Below are 14,981 nucleotides of genomic sequence, written 5' to 3' on the forward strand. Positions count from 1 at the left end.
GTCACCCCTCCCCTAGAGATTCATGCCAATCTCTTCAAAATCTGAAGCTCCAACCCAGTCCTTTACACTAAAACCCAAGTGTATGCCTCACTTTCCCCACTAGGCTCAGCTTGCAGATTAGCCTTAGTGTGTATGGCTGACTTCACCCTCCTAGCTTATCAGGCTGCTAAGATAGTCTCATTTGACCCAACTTATTTCATACCAAGTTCTGCAATATATAGCTCCTATTGAAATGTGAATTACATGAAAAGCTGTTACTCCATTGTTTTTCACTGTCACTTACCACTCAGGTCTTCATGGCATGGAGATGACACCTTGGAGGGGCTGGTCCAAGTTAGTACTCCACGCCTGTCTGGGTCATGTGCATGTTTGGTCTCTGGTGCCCCCCTGGATCTGGGTCACCTGAATTCTATTCTTTCATTTTTATTTTTTCTCCTAAGTCAGAGCATACACAAAGGTATATTATCACTGTATCTGAGGCTTCCTTCCTCAGCAGGGATAGTATGGAAGTGATGGAATGGGATCATACCCACTGAGCTGGCAGCAGTGGGAGTACCAGTAGGGACACTGCCTAGGGACCCCGCTTGCAGAGGGCTGGGGCATGCTGGAGGAGAGGCATGTGCCACAGGTAAAGCTCAGGCTGTTGTTAGAAGCCAGCACCTATCCCCTTTGTTCTCTCAGGAAGGATATGGCTAACCCTTGTCATAGTCACCTGGCTCCTAGAACACTGAAGCCCAGCAGGCATGGGAAGGCTTCTATCCTGGCAGAGTTGAATCTGGGCCAGAGGTACTGTTGAGCTAAGAAGGGCGATTAGAGTTGGTTGTTCATAATACAGGGCCTGGTGATTCTAAGCTACTCATAAAGACTTATAAAGGAAAGAAGGAAGTGTAGAAACTAGGATAATATTAATACCTATTTTTCTAAATGGGAAGTAGACTTGGAATTTTCTGGGTCTGGGCTTAGAGTTCCTATATAATTTCTTCTGGTCCTTATCAGCTTATTTGATTTTAGAAAATTTAAAAGTCATTGGAGTTGCCAAGTTTAAATCATTGAGAGGAAACATCATGTGTGAGAAAATAAATTCTAAATAGTGCCAATGTGACATCATATGAAGAGTAAGTGGATGATGTTCTCAACTGGCTCCTCACTCAACAGAGGACAGGTTGGGGTCATGTTAGCTAGTTGTCACAGGGGCAGCTCTGACATACACTCTTTGGAATAAGAGTAGAAGGTAGGCAAGGTGTGGAGTGTGGTGGTTTATGCCTTTAATCGCAGCACTGCAGAGGCAGAGGTAGAAGGATCCCTGAGTTTGAGGCTACTCTAGGACTACAGAGTGAGTTCCAGGTCAGCCTGGGTTATAGTGAAACCCTACTTGGAAAAAAAAAAAAACAAACCACAAACAGCAAACAGAAGTTAGCTGAGTATGGTGGCATATGCCTGTAACTCAGCACTTGGGAGGCTAAGGCAGAACAATTGTTAGTTCAAGGCCTACTCTCTCACCTAAAAAAAAAAAAAAAAAAAAAATACAAAGTAACTTTGTATACATATGCCACATTTAATTAATTTCTCTGAAATTCAAATTGATATCCCAGTTGTAGTCAGCCCCTTCCTCCTGGGCAGCTGAAGCAGAGTCCATATGGCAGCCTGATGGGGGCTGGAAGGCCAGCTCCCTGCTACTGACGAAGGAAGGGAATGGCTCTTGGCTCTTTGGGTCTGTACCCTGTTCTCACTTCTGTGTACATCTGCAGAGAATCTGGATGAGATGAGAGAACAGAAAAAGAGTCCCCCAGACCAGTCTGCTGCCCCTCATACTCCACCCAGCACCCCTGTCAAGCTTGAAGAAGGTGAGCTCTGCGATGAGGCGGTGTGTGGTGGTTCTGGTAGGGGAAGTTGCATGGCCTCATGTGCACCGGCGACAGAAAGTGGCAGTCATGCAGTCATTCCATTAACATGAATAAAGAAGTGTGCACTCGCATCAAACCATACCTTACACAGCTCTGGAATCCCACTGCACTTTCTCTTCCTGTATCTACTCCATCCTGAGTAACCTGAGGCAAAACAGTAGGGGCTTCCATGACCAGGTGGGAGGATAGGCTGGGTACTGGACCCTACCTTGTTTCTGATGTCAGTTTTGCCTATTGCCTGCACACTTCTCATCATTTACTGTATTCAGATGATACCTTGGTGCCTTCCATTATGAGGAGCTTCAGGACTTTTGATCTGCTGCACTAATCAGTCGTGAGGGCCATCTATACCCTACCTCCCTCTCAGACCACCGCATGTCTGTGGTGTGTAGTCCAACACGTCTGTCCCTCAGTCTCCCATGTATGTCCATGTCTCCTGTGAAGCCTGTGGCTCCCCTCACCCCAGTCTGTGGTCTGTAAGAATGGCTTGGCCTTTCTTTATATGTAACCCAATGGCTGTGAATGAATGCATAGATTCTCTACTTGTGCTTTTCTCTCTCGTGGCCGCCTTGCAGCAGGAGACGGATGTGCTAAAGAGTACCTGTTACCCTAGTAAGTACCTGTGCCCACCTCTGCTCTAACCTGGTGCCTGTGCTGTGCCTTGCTTTCCTGCTTCTTTGTTGCTTAAGTTATGTTTTCTGTTTATTCAGAATGAAACCAGAAGCCCTCTTTATTATTGTACCCAGAATCTCAGTGGCCTCCTGAAGTGGCTCAGTCACTGGAGTGCTTTATGGTGGGTTGGCCTGCACAGATAGCCAGATTTCTCAGACTATTACACCTTGTCCCTATCCCACAGTACCACCCAGGGCATTCAGGGCCTTGGGAAGTTTTTTATGTACAGCCTTTGAGAACTTTTGATAGCTGGTGGGAAGCACTTGCCATATAGAATCATAAGTAAATGCACACTAGGTTCTGGCAAGGTGGGTTCCGCCACTTGGTTGCATGGAGATTTGGGTGAGGGGGGGCTTGTTGTTTAAGCTGGGACTGGCTATCTAAAGTGGGATGGAGTGATACTTGGTATTTTGTAATATGACATTGGATTAGATGGTAACATTTTACTGAGTATGTGCTCTTAGCATTAGCTGCAGCAGGTTTGACACGGAAGCTCTTGGTGCTGGGATGGGCCTACAGCCCTCTCTCTGCCAATATCCTGGGACAGATGGCAGTTAGCTCTCTGGGGTCACCCCCAGCCTCCCGAAGCTAAAGCACTCAGTGATTGGGGCCTGGAGCCTTTTGCAGCCAGGCAGCCCCTAACTCATGCTCAAGCTTAACTGCTTCTGGTCCTTATCTTTGGCTTGGTTTTTAAGTACTAAATGGTTTGGTAATGCCTAACATGCTTGTAATTTTGTGGGCTAAATCTCTACCACACTGGTGTCCCCTGAGTTGGTGTAGAACTGTTAGGCCCTTGATAGAAACCAGCTGTCAAGCTATTTCTTTAAATTTTGCTCTTTTGTTTGGCTGTTGAATTTGTGAAGATGGTTTATTTTTTAATTATCCCTTAACTAGTTTTATTTCATTGCACATGTAGTCTGGAAGTTGATTCTTGGTTTTCTACTGGCTGCCTTGGGTGGACACCAAGTGTTGTGGAACCAAATTTAGACTTAATTCCAGGAAACTAATACTTGAGCAAACCTATCTCCATTGCTCAGGAGAGTGCTGTGCTACTTAGGATGAGCTCAGCTTATCCCAATGCATTTGTCTGCGGGAGGCAGGGACTTAGCCTGGACCCCTGGCTCATTCTGTTTTTGTCAGTATGCTCTCTGTGAGGTGCTAGAACTCACCTGAGATTGAGTCTACATTTTGTAACATGAGCTACATCCAGCCCTAAAGTCAACTAGATCAAGTTTAGTTTCTTGTCTTGGAGATGTCCAAAGACTACCATAAGTTGACAGCTCTGGGCCGACACTTACTTCCAGCTTCCTTGTCCAGATCTTCACCCTATCTTTCTCACTCCACCACCAGACCTTCCACAGGAACCGACTTCCAGGGATGACAGTGATGCTGCCACCTTCAAGCCAACTATCCCTGACCTGTCCCCCGATGAGCCTTCAGAAGCACTTGGCTTCCCAACACAGGAGGAGGAAGCCCATGGTCCCTCAAGCCCCAACCAGCTCCCTGCTGAGGCCAACTCTGAGCCAGCCTCAGCCACCGGGGCTGAAGAGGCAGCTTCCCCTGCCACTGAGGAAGGGTCTGTTGTGGACCCTAGCAGTGATGGGTCTCCAGGCAAGTCCCCCTCCAAGAAGAAGAAGAAGTTCCGCACCCCTTCTTTCCTGAAGAAGAGCAAGAAGAAGAGTGACTGCTGAAGGCCCGTCTTGCACTGTCCTGTCTCATGGCCCAGCTATGCCAGAGGTCCCATTGTCTTGTGTTCTGCCCTGTCATGTAATGAATGGAATGCCAAAAGCCAAGCCCTTCATGTAGCTGGAACCCCATCCCATGTGTGACCAGCCCCTTCCTTGTACTAGTGCTGATTGTGTTCAGCCCCCTCACCCAGGCCTTGGGTTCTGGGGGAGATGGTCTTAGCCTGCTCCTGTGAGGTGTGCTCCCTGCAGGAGGGGGACACTGAATCCTGGTCCTGGCTGGAAGGTACTGGAGGCTTCTGCCAGCTCTGGTTACAGCGTCACCCTCCTGAGCCTTGACCTCTCACTGTCCTTCCTGTTGTGAAATACGCACTATCTCTGCTCGGCTTCCCCTCCACCCTAAGGTGTCTCAGGTGACTGAATCAGACGTGGCTTCTGCCGGCATCCTCTGCTCAGTGATGTCAATTCTTCCCATACACAGGGACCTCTATATGGTCACAGACAGTTCACATCCAGGATCCTGTGAAAACACTTGCATGCCCACCATTAGTTCAGGGCACCGTGGCCATCCTCAAGAGGTGAGTTTGGGCCTGAAGCTGGGCCAGAAACCCTGGCAAGTGGCCCTGTGTACACCCAGTACAATGCTATGCATGGTCTAATTGATGACCCCATGACTAAAACCAGATTCAGGAGCTCATAGTTTATCTTAACTCCCTGGAGTCTTAGATTCCCATCATAGGGAAGGGATACCAAGAGGGGGAAGAGTCCTTTCAAGAACATTCTTTCAGCAGGTTTGCAGTTTAGCCCGTATTGAACTGTGAACATGAACAGCTACTTTTTGATTTAGTTTTCATTGTAGTCTGTGGCAGACTGCAGCAGAGCACTCAGTTATTTGGGGGAGTTTTTGGAGCTGAGCAGGTAATCTATGAGCAAGTACCTTTTACCACAGAGACATCTCCCCAGGCCCTTTAATAGGGATCTGGTCTCACCTTAACTCAGTCTGAAAGATGCCCTGGTTTTGATGAAACTCAAGGTAGAATTCAGCCCTGGAGGTCTCACTTAATGTCAAGCATCATTCATGGAGTCCATGACTTCCTTGATTCATCCCATTGTGAATTTTAATCTAACTTGCATCCTTGGAAAGGTTATTAAATGGGAACTAGAGGGTAGCCAGATGGACTCCTCAAGGGGGTTGGTCCAGGAGTGCCTGTGCCAGCTGTACTAGGATCCAAGGAAGCCTGCTTGGGTGGGCCCTGTAGAGCTGGGCTACCTCTGATTGCACCAACTGGACACCAAAGCAGGACCCCACTGCACGACCCGTGTCTTGCTTTTCTGTTAAGATGATATGGCGTTCTCAACTTCATCTTGGACTTCACCCACATGGACTCTTCCTCATCCCTTCTCCTGCCCCTTTCTTTACCCCTCATATGCAATGACTTTTAGTTTTCACTTTTGTAGTCTTAATTCTTTGTATTACAACATGAAATATAGTTGCATTTATGGACAGACTTGGAGGACAGGTCTTATATGTCCTTTCCTCATTGTAACATGTTTTACTCACAAATAAAAGTCTCCAAGCAGTTTCCTTGTCTAAGGTTGGGAAGCACAAGTTTGTATCACATTCCCTACAGAGTTCCCAAACCTTCCTTAATCAGATCTCCAAATCTGAGCACTCAGACAGTAGTGTAACCATGTCTGCTGGGGGATAGTCTACAGTCCTCTTCCATTGGTCAGAGCACAGGGCACACATCCCATACCATCTGGCAAGGACTTACTCCCCTCCCCCCACCCAGCATGGTCCACTGGCTGTGAAGAGAAGCAGGCTGTCAGAGCCTCATGCTTTGTGCCCTTCAGCTCCAGCTGCCTTTTCTGCAGAGTACTGAGTGCGGAGACAGAACTGCCTTGGAGAAAGCCACTTGGTATAAAATAGCTGCTTTATTTGTCGTTTAGAAATATGACTGATGTTTTCAAAAAGTTAGAAACTAGCCGGGTGTGGTGGTGTACGCCTTTAATCCCAGCACTCGGGAGGCGGAGGTAGGAGGATCGCAGATAGTTCAAGGCCACCCTGAGACTACGTAGTTAATTCCAGGCCAGCCTGAACCAGAGTGAGACCCTACCTTGAAAAAAAAAAAAAAAACTTCGAAGGCTTTGGAGTTACCCTGCTTGGCCTCAAGGAGTAAGATGGTGAGGCCACCCAGTGAAGCTGCCTAGGCTTCCTGCTGGGTGCCCTCCCTGAGGGGATGGAGAAGGAGGAGTGTCCAGCCTCTCTGAGCTGTGAGGAAGAGGTAAGGCAGCAATGCAGAGGGGTTCTGGCCCAGTTTCCCATTGCAACCTGGGCTGCTGCACTTGGGTGTAGAGCTCAGCTACTGGGCCTTCAGTGTCTGTGCTGGATGCCTCAGTGTCCACAGGAGGAAGAAAGGGAGCAGGAAGAGCCCAGAGCACATGGTGAAGCAGACCTGGGCCCCAGCCAGCCAGTATACTGTGGAGAGAGAGATGCTCACCCAGGCCCTCCACAGCCATACTCCTATTCCACCCCCCTCAGCTGGCAGGACTAAGCAGGAGCTTTGGTGAACTGGAACTAGGCAGCCCCAAGCAGAGCAGGCAGTTGAGGGAGGAGGGCCCACAGCAACTCTTACCTGAGGCAGCCACCATGGGCCCTACTGCCCTACCTAGGGCACCCAGGCTCCGTAGTGTGCCCATCACTGTGCCCTTCTGTCCTGGTGAGCCTGAGGGGAGATGACCTGTCAGCTGCCTGCCAGCTACCTACCACCCTGGGTGGTCTTGGTCAAGGGAGGGGATCTCACCATAGCTGGCCACCACAGAGGACAGGCAAGGTACCACAACAGCAGCAGCTGATGGGGAAACATTGGGAGGCACCAGTTAGTCCAAAGGAGAAGCATAGGCACATCTCCAGCCCTGGCAAGGTCCACTCACCAAAAGAGTACAGCAATAGCCCAAGGCCAAGCACAGGCAGTGAGTGCCCCCAGCCGATGAGAAGAAAGGCTGGCACCAGCAGCAGCATTGCCTGTGGAGAGCACAAAGACTTTCCTCAAGAGGGGCCCTATAGCCCACCAGGAGTCCAGGGACATTGCCTCCCCCAAATGCAATGGGAGCTCCTTACCCTCTTCACAGCTGCAACTTCCCTACCAGGGCTGATCCGCCGGGCATAGGCGCCCTGTATGATGGCCATGGTGAGGCCGATGAAGAAAAACATCTTGCCCTGCTGCAGGCTGGGAGGTGGAGGGTGAGCACCCAGTCCCCTAGGCCACTGACTGCCAGGGGAATGGGCAGAGCCAGGGGAGGAGGGGCAGCCACAAAGGCTGCCTGGGGCTGTTATCTGCACACCTTGAAGCAGGCCTTCCCCAGATGGAGACCCACCTGTTAAACTGGAAACGCTGGTGTGCAAGGAAAGTGAGTGTGTACTCTAGGCCTGAGAACAGGAAGAGGTAAAGGAAGTAGACTAGGCCCAGACGACGCAGACTCCAGAGTCCTGTGGGGCAGTGAGGGCCACAGATGGGGCTTTGGTCATGCTGGGCAGCTAAGAGAGTGAGATAGCTGTTTACTAAAGGAAGGTTCCTTACTGTCTCCAGCAGGTGGGTCCTGGCCATGGGCGACAGCTACAAAGCGAAGGAGGGACAGGGGGCTGAGTAGGTTGGCAGCAGCACGGAAGCCCAGGGTGACAGAGGGAGCCTGTAAGAGGAAGTTGAAAGCTAGCCATGAGCTTGGGAGCACATGCCTGCCAGCCCAGGTACCAGCACAACCAATTCCCACTGCAGGGGTCCTAGGTGGCAGGCTTGCAGGCCATCTTCCAGGCCTTAGGACCAGGGATCCAGGAAGCACTGTGTGATGCCAGTAGCCACTGGACACCAGGAGAGGACAGTCCAGTCTCCCCTGGCACTCATCACTAGCACCCACATAGAGGACATCCCTTACACCTAGAGAAGGAGCAAGCCCAGCCCTGAGCCTGCCCTTACCCGCTTCTCTGGGGGAAGTGTCTCTGGTAGGAAACAGAGGACGAACAGCAGGTCGGAGACTGCAAAAAGCAGGCTGAGCCACGGCGCCATCTCTATAGACAGGGAGGCCCCGAGCATAGGGCCCAGCGTGAAGGCCAGGGAGAAAGCCACTCCGATGACTGCCTGGGGAAAAAAAGTGACCTGAGTTGGGTAAAAAGACTTCAGCCTAGACATGCAGTCCCCAGCCTCGGGTCTCTGTACTCACCATGCCTTGGCTGCGGGCTGGAGGTGAGCTCAAGTCAGCTACGATGGCTGTGGAGAGGCTAACATTCCCTTTGCTGATGCCTCCGATCACTCTGGAGGCCAAGAAGGCTGCAAAGCTCCGGGAAGTGGCCCACACTGCATAGGAGATGGCCAAACCCGTCTGCCGAGGGGTGAGGGCCAGTGGCAGGAACAGTCAGTTGAGAGGCCAGGAGGGGTCCAAGTGTGGCAGGCAAACCCAGCCAACATCTCTCAGACACTGGCTTGTAGTGAGGTATTCAAGGGCCACTAGTATTCCCCATGCCTCCCTAAGTGCAGGAGCAGCTCTCAGTCTAGTGTAACACCAGGAGCTAGAAGAAACCCACAGCTGCCCTCTCTTCCAACTCTCCCCACAGGACTTGGGACTGAGGTGACAGGCAGCCACTATTGTAGGCATCTGATTCCAAAAACCTACCAGGGAGAGCAGCATCACAGGACGCCTCCCCAGGCAATCAGAAGCAGCCCCTGTGAGCGGGGCTGAGAGGAACTGCAGGAGGGAGAAGGCTGAGCCAATGAGACCTGAGGGAGAGGTCAATGTCACCAGGAGTCTGGGCCATGCCGGTAGTCCCAGAGGACAGGTCACACTGGGCCCTACAATTCACAAGCCATGGACTAAAGTTGAGGTAACCACAATGGAGGAAGTAAGCTGTCAAAGGAGGCCCTGTGGGAAAGAGCCACAGAATGATAGGTCCCAGGGAGTTAGGAGAGGATGAGAATTGAGCAGGGACCCAGAAAGGGCTGTGAGACCCCACTGGCCATTCGGGGTCATACCTCCAAATAGAACACTGTTGTATCTCTTCTCAGCTGGCACCCCGATGGTTGTGGCAAACCAGTTCACCCCGCGCTGCCATGAGCCATAGAGAGGGTCCTGGGGAAACATGGAGGGCAGGAAAAGGCTGGGCGAGTCCGTGATGGGGAGGGGGGCTTGGGATAAGGGGAGGTGGTTCGTGCTCCCACCCTGGGAGAGGCTCACGTGTGCGCGGCCGTGGCTCTCCAGCAGCGCGGGCAGCAGAGGCAGCAGTAATGTGAAGGCCAAGAGGTCCAGCAGCAGGCCGAGGAAGACCACGATGACCACGCGGCGCTCAGGCGCGGGGTGCGGGCGGATAGGTGGGCGCGGGGTGCAACCGGCATTCCCTTCCCATCCCATTATGGTGGCTCCGACCCGACTTGGCTGGGGGTTAAAGGGTATGGTTTAGACGCCTGTCCTTGTAGCCCACCTTACCTTCCGCCACTTCCTGCCACGCCCCAACAGACAAGCATTGCAAAGATGGGGGGCGCTGTCCCGCACTGCTAGGGGCCCCACGGGCCAAATGGCCTCAGGGCAGCAGGAAATCCAGGCTGCTATGTTGGGGAGCAAGTGAGCGTGGAGCAGGAGGAAAAACCCAGTGGGAAGGTTAGGACCACATGCGCCAAAAAATCCTGGCCTGGGCTCTAGTTAGGCCTTTGGGGCGCAATGCCCACCCCTACCCGCTCGCCCGCAAGGGCGCCACACCTGCCGTGGCCGCGCGCTCTAGACCGATGGGCGGACACACAAAACAGCCACTAGGCGGGACGACCACGCCCCGGAGGTAACGTGCCCGGTACCTCCTCTTCCGGGTCGGGCAGGCTTCGCGCCCACTGGAGGGCATTCCGCAAGTTCTTCTACCATCACGTTGTCTGCGCTGTCTGGCCTCCTTGAAGCCCGGGTCTCGCCCTGGCGCCACGCAAACGTGGCCTGCTAGGCTGTCCGTGTGCACAGGCGAGCCCGAAACAAGAAAGGGCTTAGATGAGATGCCTGCAGCTTTGGATACCCCAGGATGGGCAGCATCTGTGGTCTCTGAGGCTAACCTGCACCTAACAGCTGCCACTGTGGTACCTCTGGTAGCTGTAGGAACTCAGGGGCCAAAAACATGCAGGGAAAGGAATTATGGGGCACCAGTTGCCTGACCATTCTTATCTCCTTAGCACTCACACATCCCCTTTACACCATGCCCAGGGGCTAGAGAAAGGGTTTATCAGTTAAGGGGATTGCCTGCAAAGCCGAAGGACTCAGGTTCAATTCCCCAGAACCCACATAAGCCAGATGCACAAGGTGGTGCATGCGGCTGAAGTTTGCAGTGGCTAGAGACCCTGGTGCACCCATTCTTCCTGCCTTTCTCTCTCAAAGAAATTAAAAACAAAAAAGACCAAAAGCTATTCTGAAATTTCACATACAAATAGCAGCAGCCACACTTCCTACAGTCAGAAAAACATACTGTTGGCATTCCTTGAATGTACCCTTGAGTGTGGACCATTCAGCTGAGCATGACCAAGGCTGAGGGTCTATAAGCTTGTTAAATGCCCCCTCCCCCTTTATTGGAGGTAGGGTCTCACTCAGCTCCAGTCTGGTCATGAAATTAGGGAATTCTTATATCTCAGCCTCCTGACTAAAGAATTAAAAACGTGGGCTGCACTGGCTTCTTTTATATATCTAATTTTTGTTTTTACAGAATATTTTAAAATTTTATTTATTTCAGAGAGCTAGAAAGAGGCAGAGAGAATGGGCACGCCAGGGCCTTTAGCCCCTAACAAACTCTAGACATATGTCACCAGGTAGGTAATCAAATCCTTTGGTTTCGTAGGCAAGCCCCTTAACTGCCAAGCCATCTCTCCAGCCCTTAAGGAAGATATTCTTTATTTGAGTTTTTGAGGTAGGGTCTCACTCTAGCCCAGGCTGACCTGGAACTCACTATGGAGTCTCAGGGTGGCCTTGAACTCACAGTGATTCTCCTACCTCTGCCTCCTGAGCGCTGGGATTAAAGGAATGCACCACCACGTATGGCTAGGAAGATATTCTTTTTTTGTGTGGGATAATTCTTTTTATTTATTTATTTATTTATTTATTTATTTGAGAGTGACAGAGAGAAGGAGGAGAGAATGGGCACGCCAGGGCTTCCAGCCACTGCAAATGAACTCCAGACGCGTGCGCCCCCTTGTGCATCTGGCTAACGTGGGTCCTGGGGAATCGAGCCTCGAACCGGGGTCCTTAGGCTTCACAGGCAAGCGCTTAACCGCTAAGCCATCTCTCCAGCCCTAATTTTTTTTTAATGTTTATTTATTTATTTGAAAGTGACAGAGAAAGAGGCAAAGAGAGAGAGAGTGAGAGAGAATGGGCACGCCAGGGCCTCCAGCCACTGCAAACAAACTCCAGACGCATGTGCCCCCTTGTACATCTGGCTAATGTGGGTCCTGGGGAATAGAGCCTTGAACCGGGGTCCTTGGGCTTCAGAGGCAAGGGCTTAACTGCTAAGCCATCTCTCCAGCCCAATAATTCTTTTATTATTATTATTATTATTATTATTATTATTATTATTTTGGTTTTTCGAGGTAGGGTCTCACTCTGGCTCAGGCTGACCTGGAATTCACTATGTAGTCTCAGGGTGGCCTCAAACTCTCGGCGATCCTCCTACCTCTGCCTCCCGAGTGCTGGGATTAAAGGCGTGTGCCACCACACCCGGCTTCAATAATTCTTTTTTTAATAAAGTGAGGTTTACATTGTTGGTATTTTTTTTTTAATGGCCATATGTAAAAAGCAAACCTTTGAGGTTCAGAAATAGGGAAGTCAGGAAAAGCAGGCAACATAGACATGGGAGGGAAAGTCCAACCTCTGAGCAGGCAAAAGGACCCTCTGGAAGTACAAGCAGCTGGTGCAGCCACAGCAGGATCAAGGGGCTGTATGCTGAATATAGTTCAGCCCTTTTCGTTTTAGACTCAAGTGTATCCATAAAATGTTCTAGCACCAATTCAGTGGTGCAAGCACAGGCATTGTTCAGCCTAAGGGTGCATGAGGATACTTCCTTTCCAAGCAAACACATGCCTGCTACCCAGCAGCTTCCCTGGCATGAAACACAGTGTTGGGTGTTGTCTGAACATTTGGCCTCCCCCTTTGACAACCAATACAGGGCCATTCTAGGAATCAAATAGAAGGTACCACCTGAGACCCCAGTCTTAAGACCAACAGGCAGCTTTTTGACCTTCAGTGGCATTTATATATAAATAGGCATAAATAAAGCCATCAGGCACAATGAAGTCCAGAACAAGGCTGCATAGCAGACATAGTACGGGAAGTATGGTAGATAGCTGTGCATGGCTCTGACTCTAATCTGTCCTACTCCGCTGGAATGTGGAACATGATGGAGTGGAGCGGGGGGACCCACACAAAACTTTAGAAAAATCCAAACACACGTACACTGTTGCCTCAGGAGTGTAGAAAAGATCATTACAAACAAAAAATTCCAAATTTAAACTTAAACCACTTGTATTTTTTTAAGTTGTAAATGTTTCTAATATAGCAGCAAAGGATGTTTGTAGAAGATACACTTTTAAAAAATAGTTGAAAAGATCTAAAGCATAAAAAGTTTAAAAATATATCTTAAGTAAAAATATTGTCAAAACAGAAAATTTAATTTTAGAAAAGTCATCTATCTACTTTAAAAAAGGACTGGACTCAGCTGTGGCTTGCCATCCCAACGTGACACCAGCCTGACACAACAGGGAAAATGAGCTCAGGGCTGTGAATGTCACCTGGACCAGGCCCAAGAAGCCTTCAGTGAGCTCCAGTTCCTGGTGATGGCTTCTGTTCGGCCCTTCCCAGAGAGTGGGACAGGCCTGGCAGCTATAGCCCTTGCTAGTAACAATCACCCCAAGATATTCTAAAAATCAACAGACAGTTGAGCAGGGCTGGATTCCTGGCTGTGTGTGGCAAGAGCTCCATTCATGACACACTTACATGTGTCTGTGGGTACAGTACAAGTGAGACGTTGTCCAGGGTGCATGACCTTGTCCTTGTCAGGGGCCTTCCCCCTCAGGCCTCCACTAGAATCTCAACCACATGGTCCAGATCCGCCAAGTCAGACTTGCAGGTGGAGCTGGGAGGTGGGGCGGCTGCAGCAAAGCCCTCCAGCCCGTTGCAGATGCCCGGCTTGGTGCCACTCATCATTCCCGTCAATACTGTGTCCAGGTCGTAGTAGGAATTGTCCACATTTGAGAAAATTTCGATTGCAGAGCCTGGATTTTTGCTCTCCAGCGTCTCAAAGATCTGGTCCAATGACTTCTGAAAGCTTCCTGTTTTCCTGAGGACTGTCCATCTCCCAAAGACTACTCTGAGGGTTTCTTGGCCCATGTGTTGACTGTGGCAAGTTCAGAAGCTGGGCCTTGCAAGGGGCCTTTCTCCAGTTCAGGAGCTGTGTGCTCCCCATCTGGGCCCCTCACAGTGCGACATAGGATCTCTGTAGACACCAGGCAGTCAAGAGGTGCCGGTTCTGCATTCTGGGGCACCATCCCACTCCACACACCATCCCGGCTCATCTCCTTTTGGATCTGCCAGACTGTGTTGGCAATGAGGACAGATCAGCAGAGGTTGGGCTCCACCAGCATGTGACATAGCTGGAGCTTGACCAAGGGCATGTCCAGAAGTGACTGCAGCTGTAGACTATAGGAACGGACAGCGCCAAAGACCTCCCCACCTTCCTCCTGATCACATTTCCTCTTCAGACCTTGTGCAAACAAGTCCAGGCAGGCGGCTGCAGGGAGGCAAGCCTGCCTTCCCAGGAACAGCCGCAACCCTTCCGCAGGTGCACCAACCCCGGCTTGGCTTGAAGCAGCCAAGGGAAATCCAGCTGGGGGGGGCGGGGGGGCGGTGGCCATATGGGCCACGACAGGAGGGGAGGACTGCTGGGCGGGATGGACTGAAGGAAGGAGACCCAAGAAGCACTGAGGGGGCCCAGCTTGGCCTTTGTCATGGCTGCAGCCCAGGCCTCAGGCACCACAGAACACACCACCCAGTTGCTTCTAGGAAGATATTCTTGAAACACACTTGTGCTCTTCCCTTGGACTATCAGGCTCCTGAAACAACAGGCTTCACCAGGCATCTCATGCAGGGGAAAAGATAAAAGCTGAAGCCTGGTACCAGCCAGGAGAAACTTGTCTTGGGGAAAAGATCTGGAGAACTTGGGAGATGGCTCAGAAGTTAAAAACACTTGCTTGCAAAGCCTGCTGCCATTAGGTTCAATTTCCCGGCATCCATGTAAAGCCAGATACAATGTGGTACATATATCTGTGATCCCAAGACACTTAGGACAATGGGAGACAGGAGAATCAGAAGCTCAAAACCCAGCTAACCTTGTTAGCAATACCCCCCCCAAAATGGACCAGGGCTAGGGGCACTGGATCCTAACTCTTCCCAATGTGACCACATTGACTAAATCTTTTTCTGCTTTTATTAATTTGGCTTTCAGTTCTGATCAAGGACATAGTGGCCAAGCTTGGTTGGTTAGGGCTCCCAAGGCACAGGCTCAGAGCCAAACTCCAGTAACACTGCTAGTACATTCTACCCTCATGGATTGAGTATCAAAGCCTCTGCCAGACACCCCAGTACTTCCTTTCAGGGCCTCTTTCCTGCCACAGCTGGCTGTCAAGTGCAGGGCCGTGGGTTCAAGTGGCAGCAGTGT

The 14,981-nt window shown here is 50.8% G+C and overlaps 2 protein-coding genes and 1 pseudogene across 17 annotated transcripts in view; 1 reads left to right on the forward strand and 2 right to left on the reverse strand.

Moving 5' to 3' along the window:
- Add1 (adducin 1) overlaps positions 1–5,852 on the forward strand; it is a 107,607-nt gene extending 101,755 nt beyond the window's left edge. For 4 of the 14 annotated variants that reach the window (XM_045130275.1, XM_045130276.1, XM_045130277.1 and 1 more), the window contains 2 exons: positions 1,749–1,844; positions 3,927–5,852. In XM_045130275.1, coding sequence (XP_044986210.1) covers positions 1,749–1,844; positions 3,927–4,267 — 437 coding nt within the window. In that variant the 3' untranslated portion in view covers positions 4,268–5,852. Of the gene's footprint in view, positions 1–1,748; positions 1,845–2,479; positions 2,518–3,926 lie in introns of those variants that run through there. The other 10 variants (XM_045130280.1, XM_045130283.1, XM_045130284.1 and 7 more) reach the window with 4 other exon arrangements.
- Positions 5,853–6,177: 325 nt separating this feature from the next.
- Mfsd10 (major facilitator superfamily domain containing 10) lies at positions 6,178–10,072 on the reverse strand. 3 transcript variants are annotated; one of them, XM_045130287.1, is made up of 13 exons: positions 10,007–10,072; positions 9,488–9,685; positions 9,286–9,382; positions 8,930–9,033; positions 8,480–8,638; positions 8,236–8,397; positions 7,843–7,951; positions 7,640–7,751; positions 7,383–7,533; positions 7,196–7,286; positions 7,066–7,113; positions 6,898–6,987; positions 6,178–6,740 (listed from the first exon to the last, which is right to left on the reverse strand). In XM_045130287.1, the coding sequence occupies exons 2-13, from the start codon at positions 9,659–9,661 to the stop codon at positions 6,625–6,627; spliced, it is 1,413 nt and encodes a 470-aa protein (XP_044986222.1). In that variant the 5' UTR covers positions 9,662–9,685; positions 10,007–10,072; the 3' UTR covers positions 6,178–6,624. The 3 variants fall into 3 exon arrangements, with proteins under 3 accessions (XP_044986222.1, XP_044986221.1, XP_004656063.2); XM_045130286.1 differs by lacking the exon at positions 10,007–10,072 and adding an exon at positions 9,769–9,971; XM_004656006.2 differs by lacking the exon at positions 10,007–10,072 and adding an exon at positions 9,769–9,970 and having other exon boundaries at positions 7,383–7,491.
- A 2,755-nt stretch (positions 10,073–12,827) lies between these two features.
- LOC101614294 lies at positions 12,828–14,178 on the reverse strand (annotated as a pseudogene).
- Between the last annotated feature and the right edge of the window lie 803 nt (positions 14,179–14,981).

Source organism: Jaculus jaculus, chromosome 11 (genome assembly GCF_020740685.1).
Source record: "Jaculus jaculus isolate mJacJac1 chromosome 11, mJacJac1.mat.Y.cur, whole genome shotgun sequence".
NCBI classification, from domain to species: Eukaryota; Metazoa; Chordata; class Mammalia; order Rodentia; family Dipodidae; genus Jaculus; species Jaculus jaculus.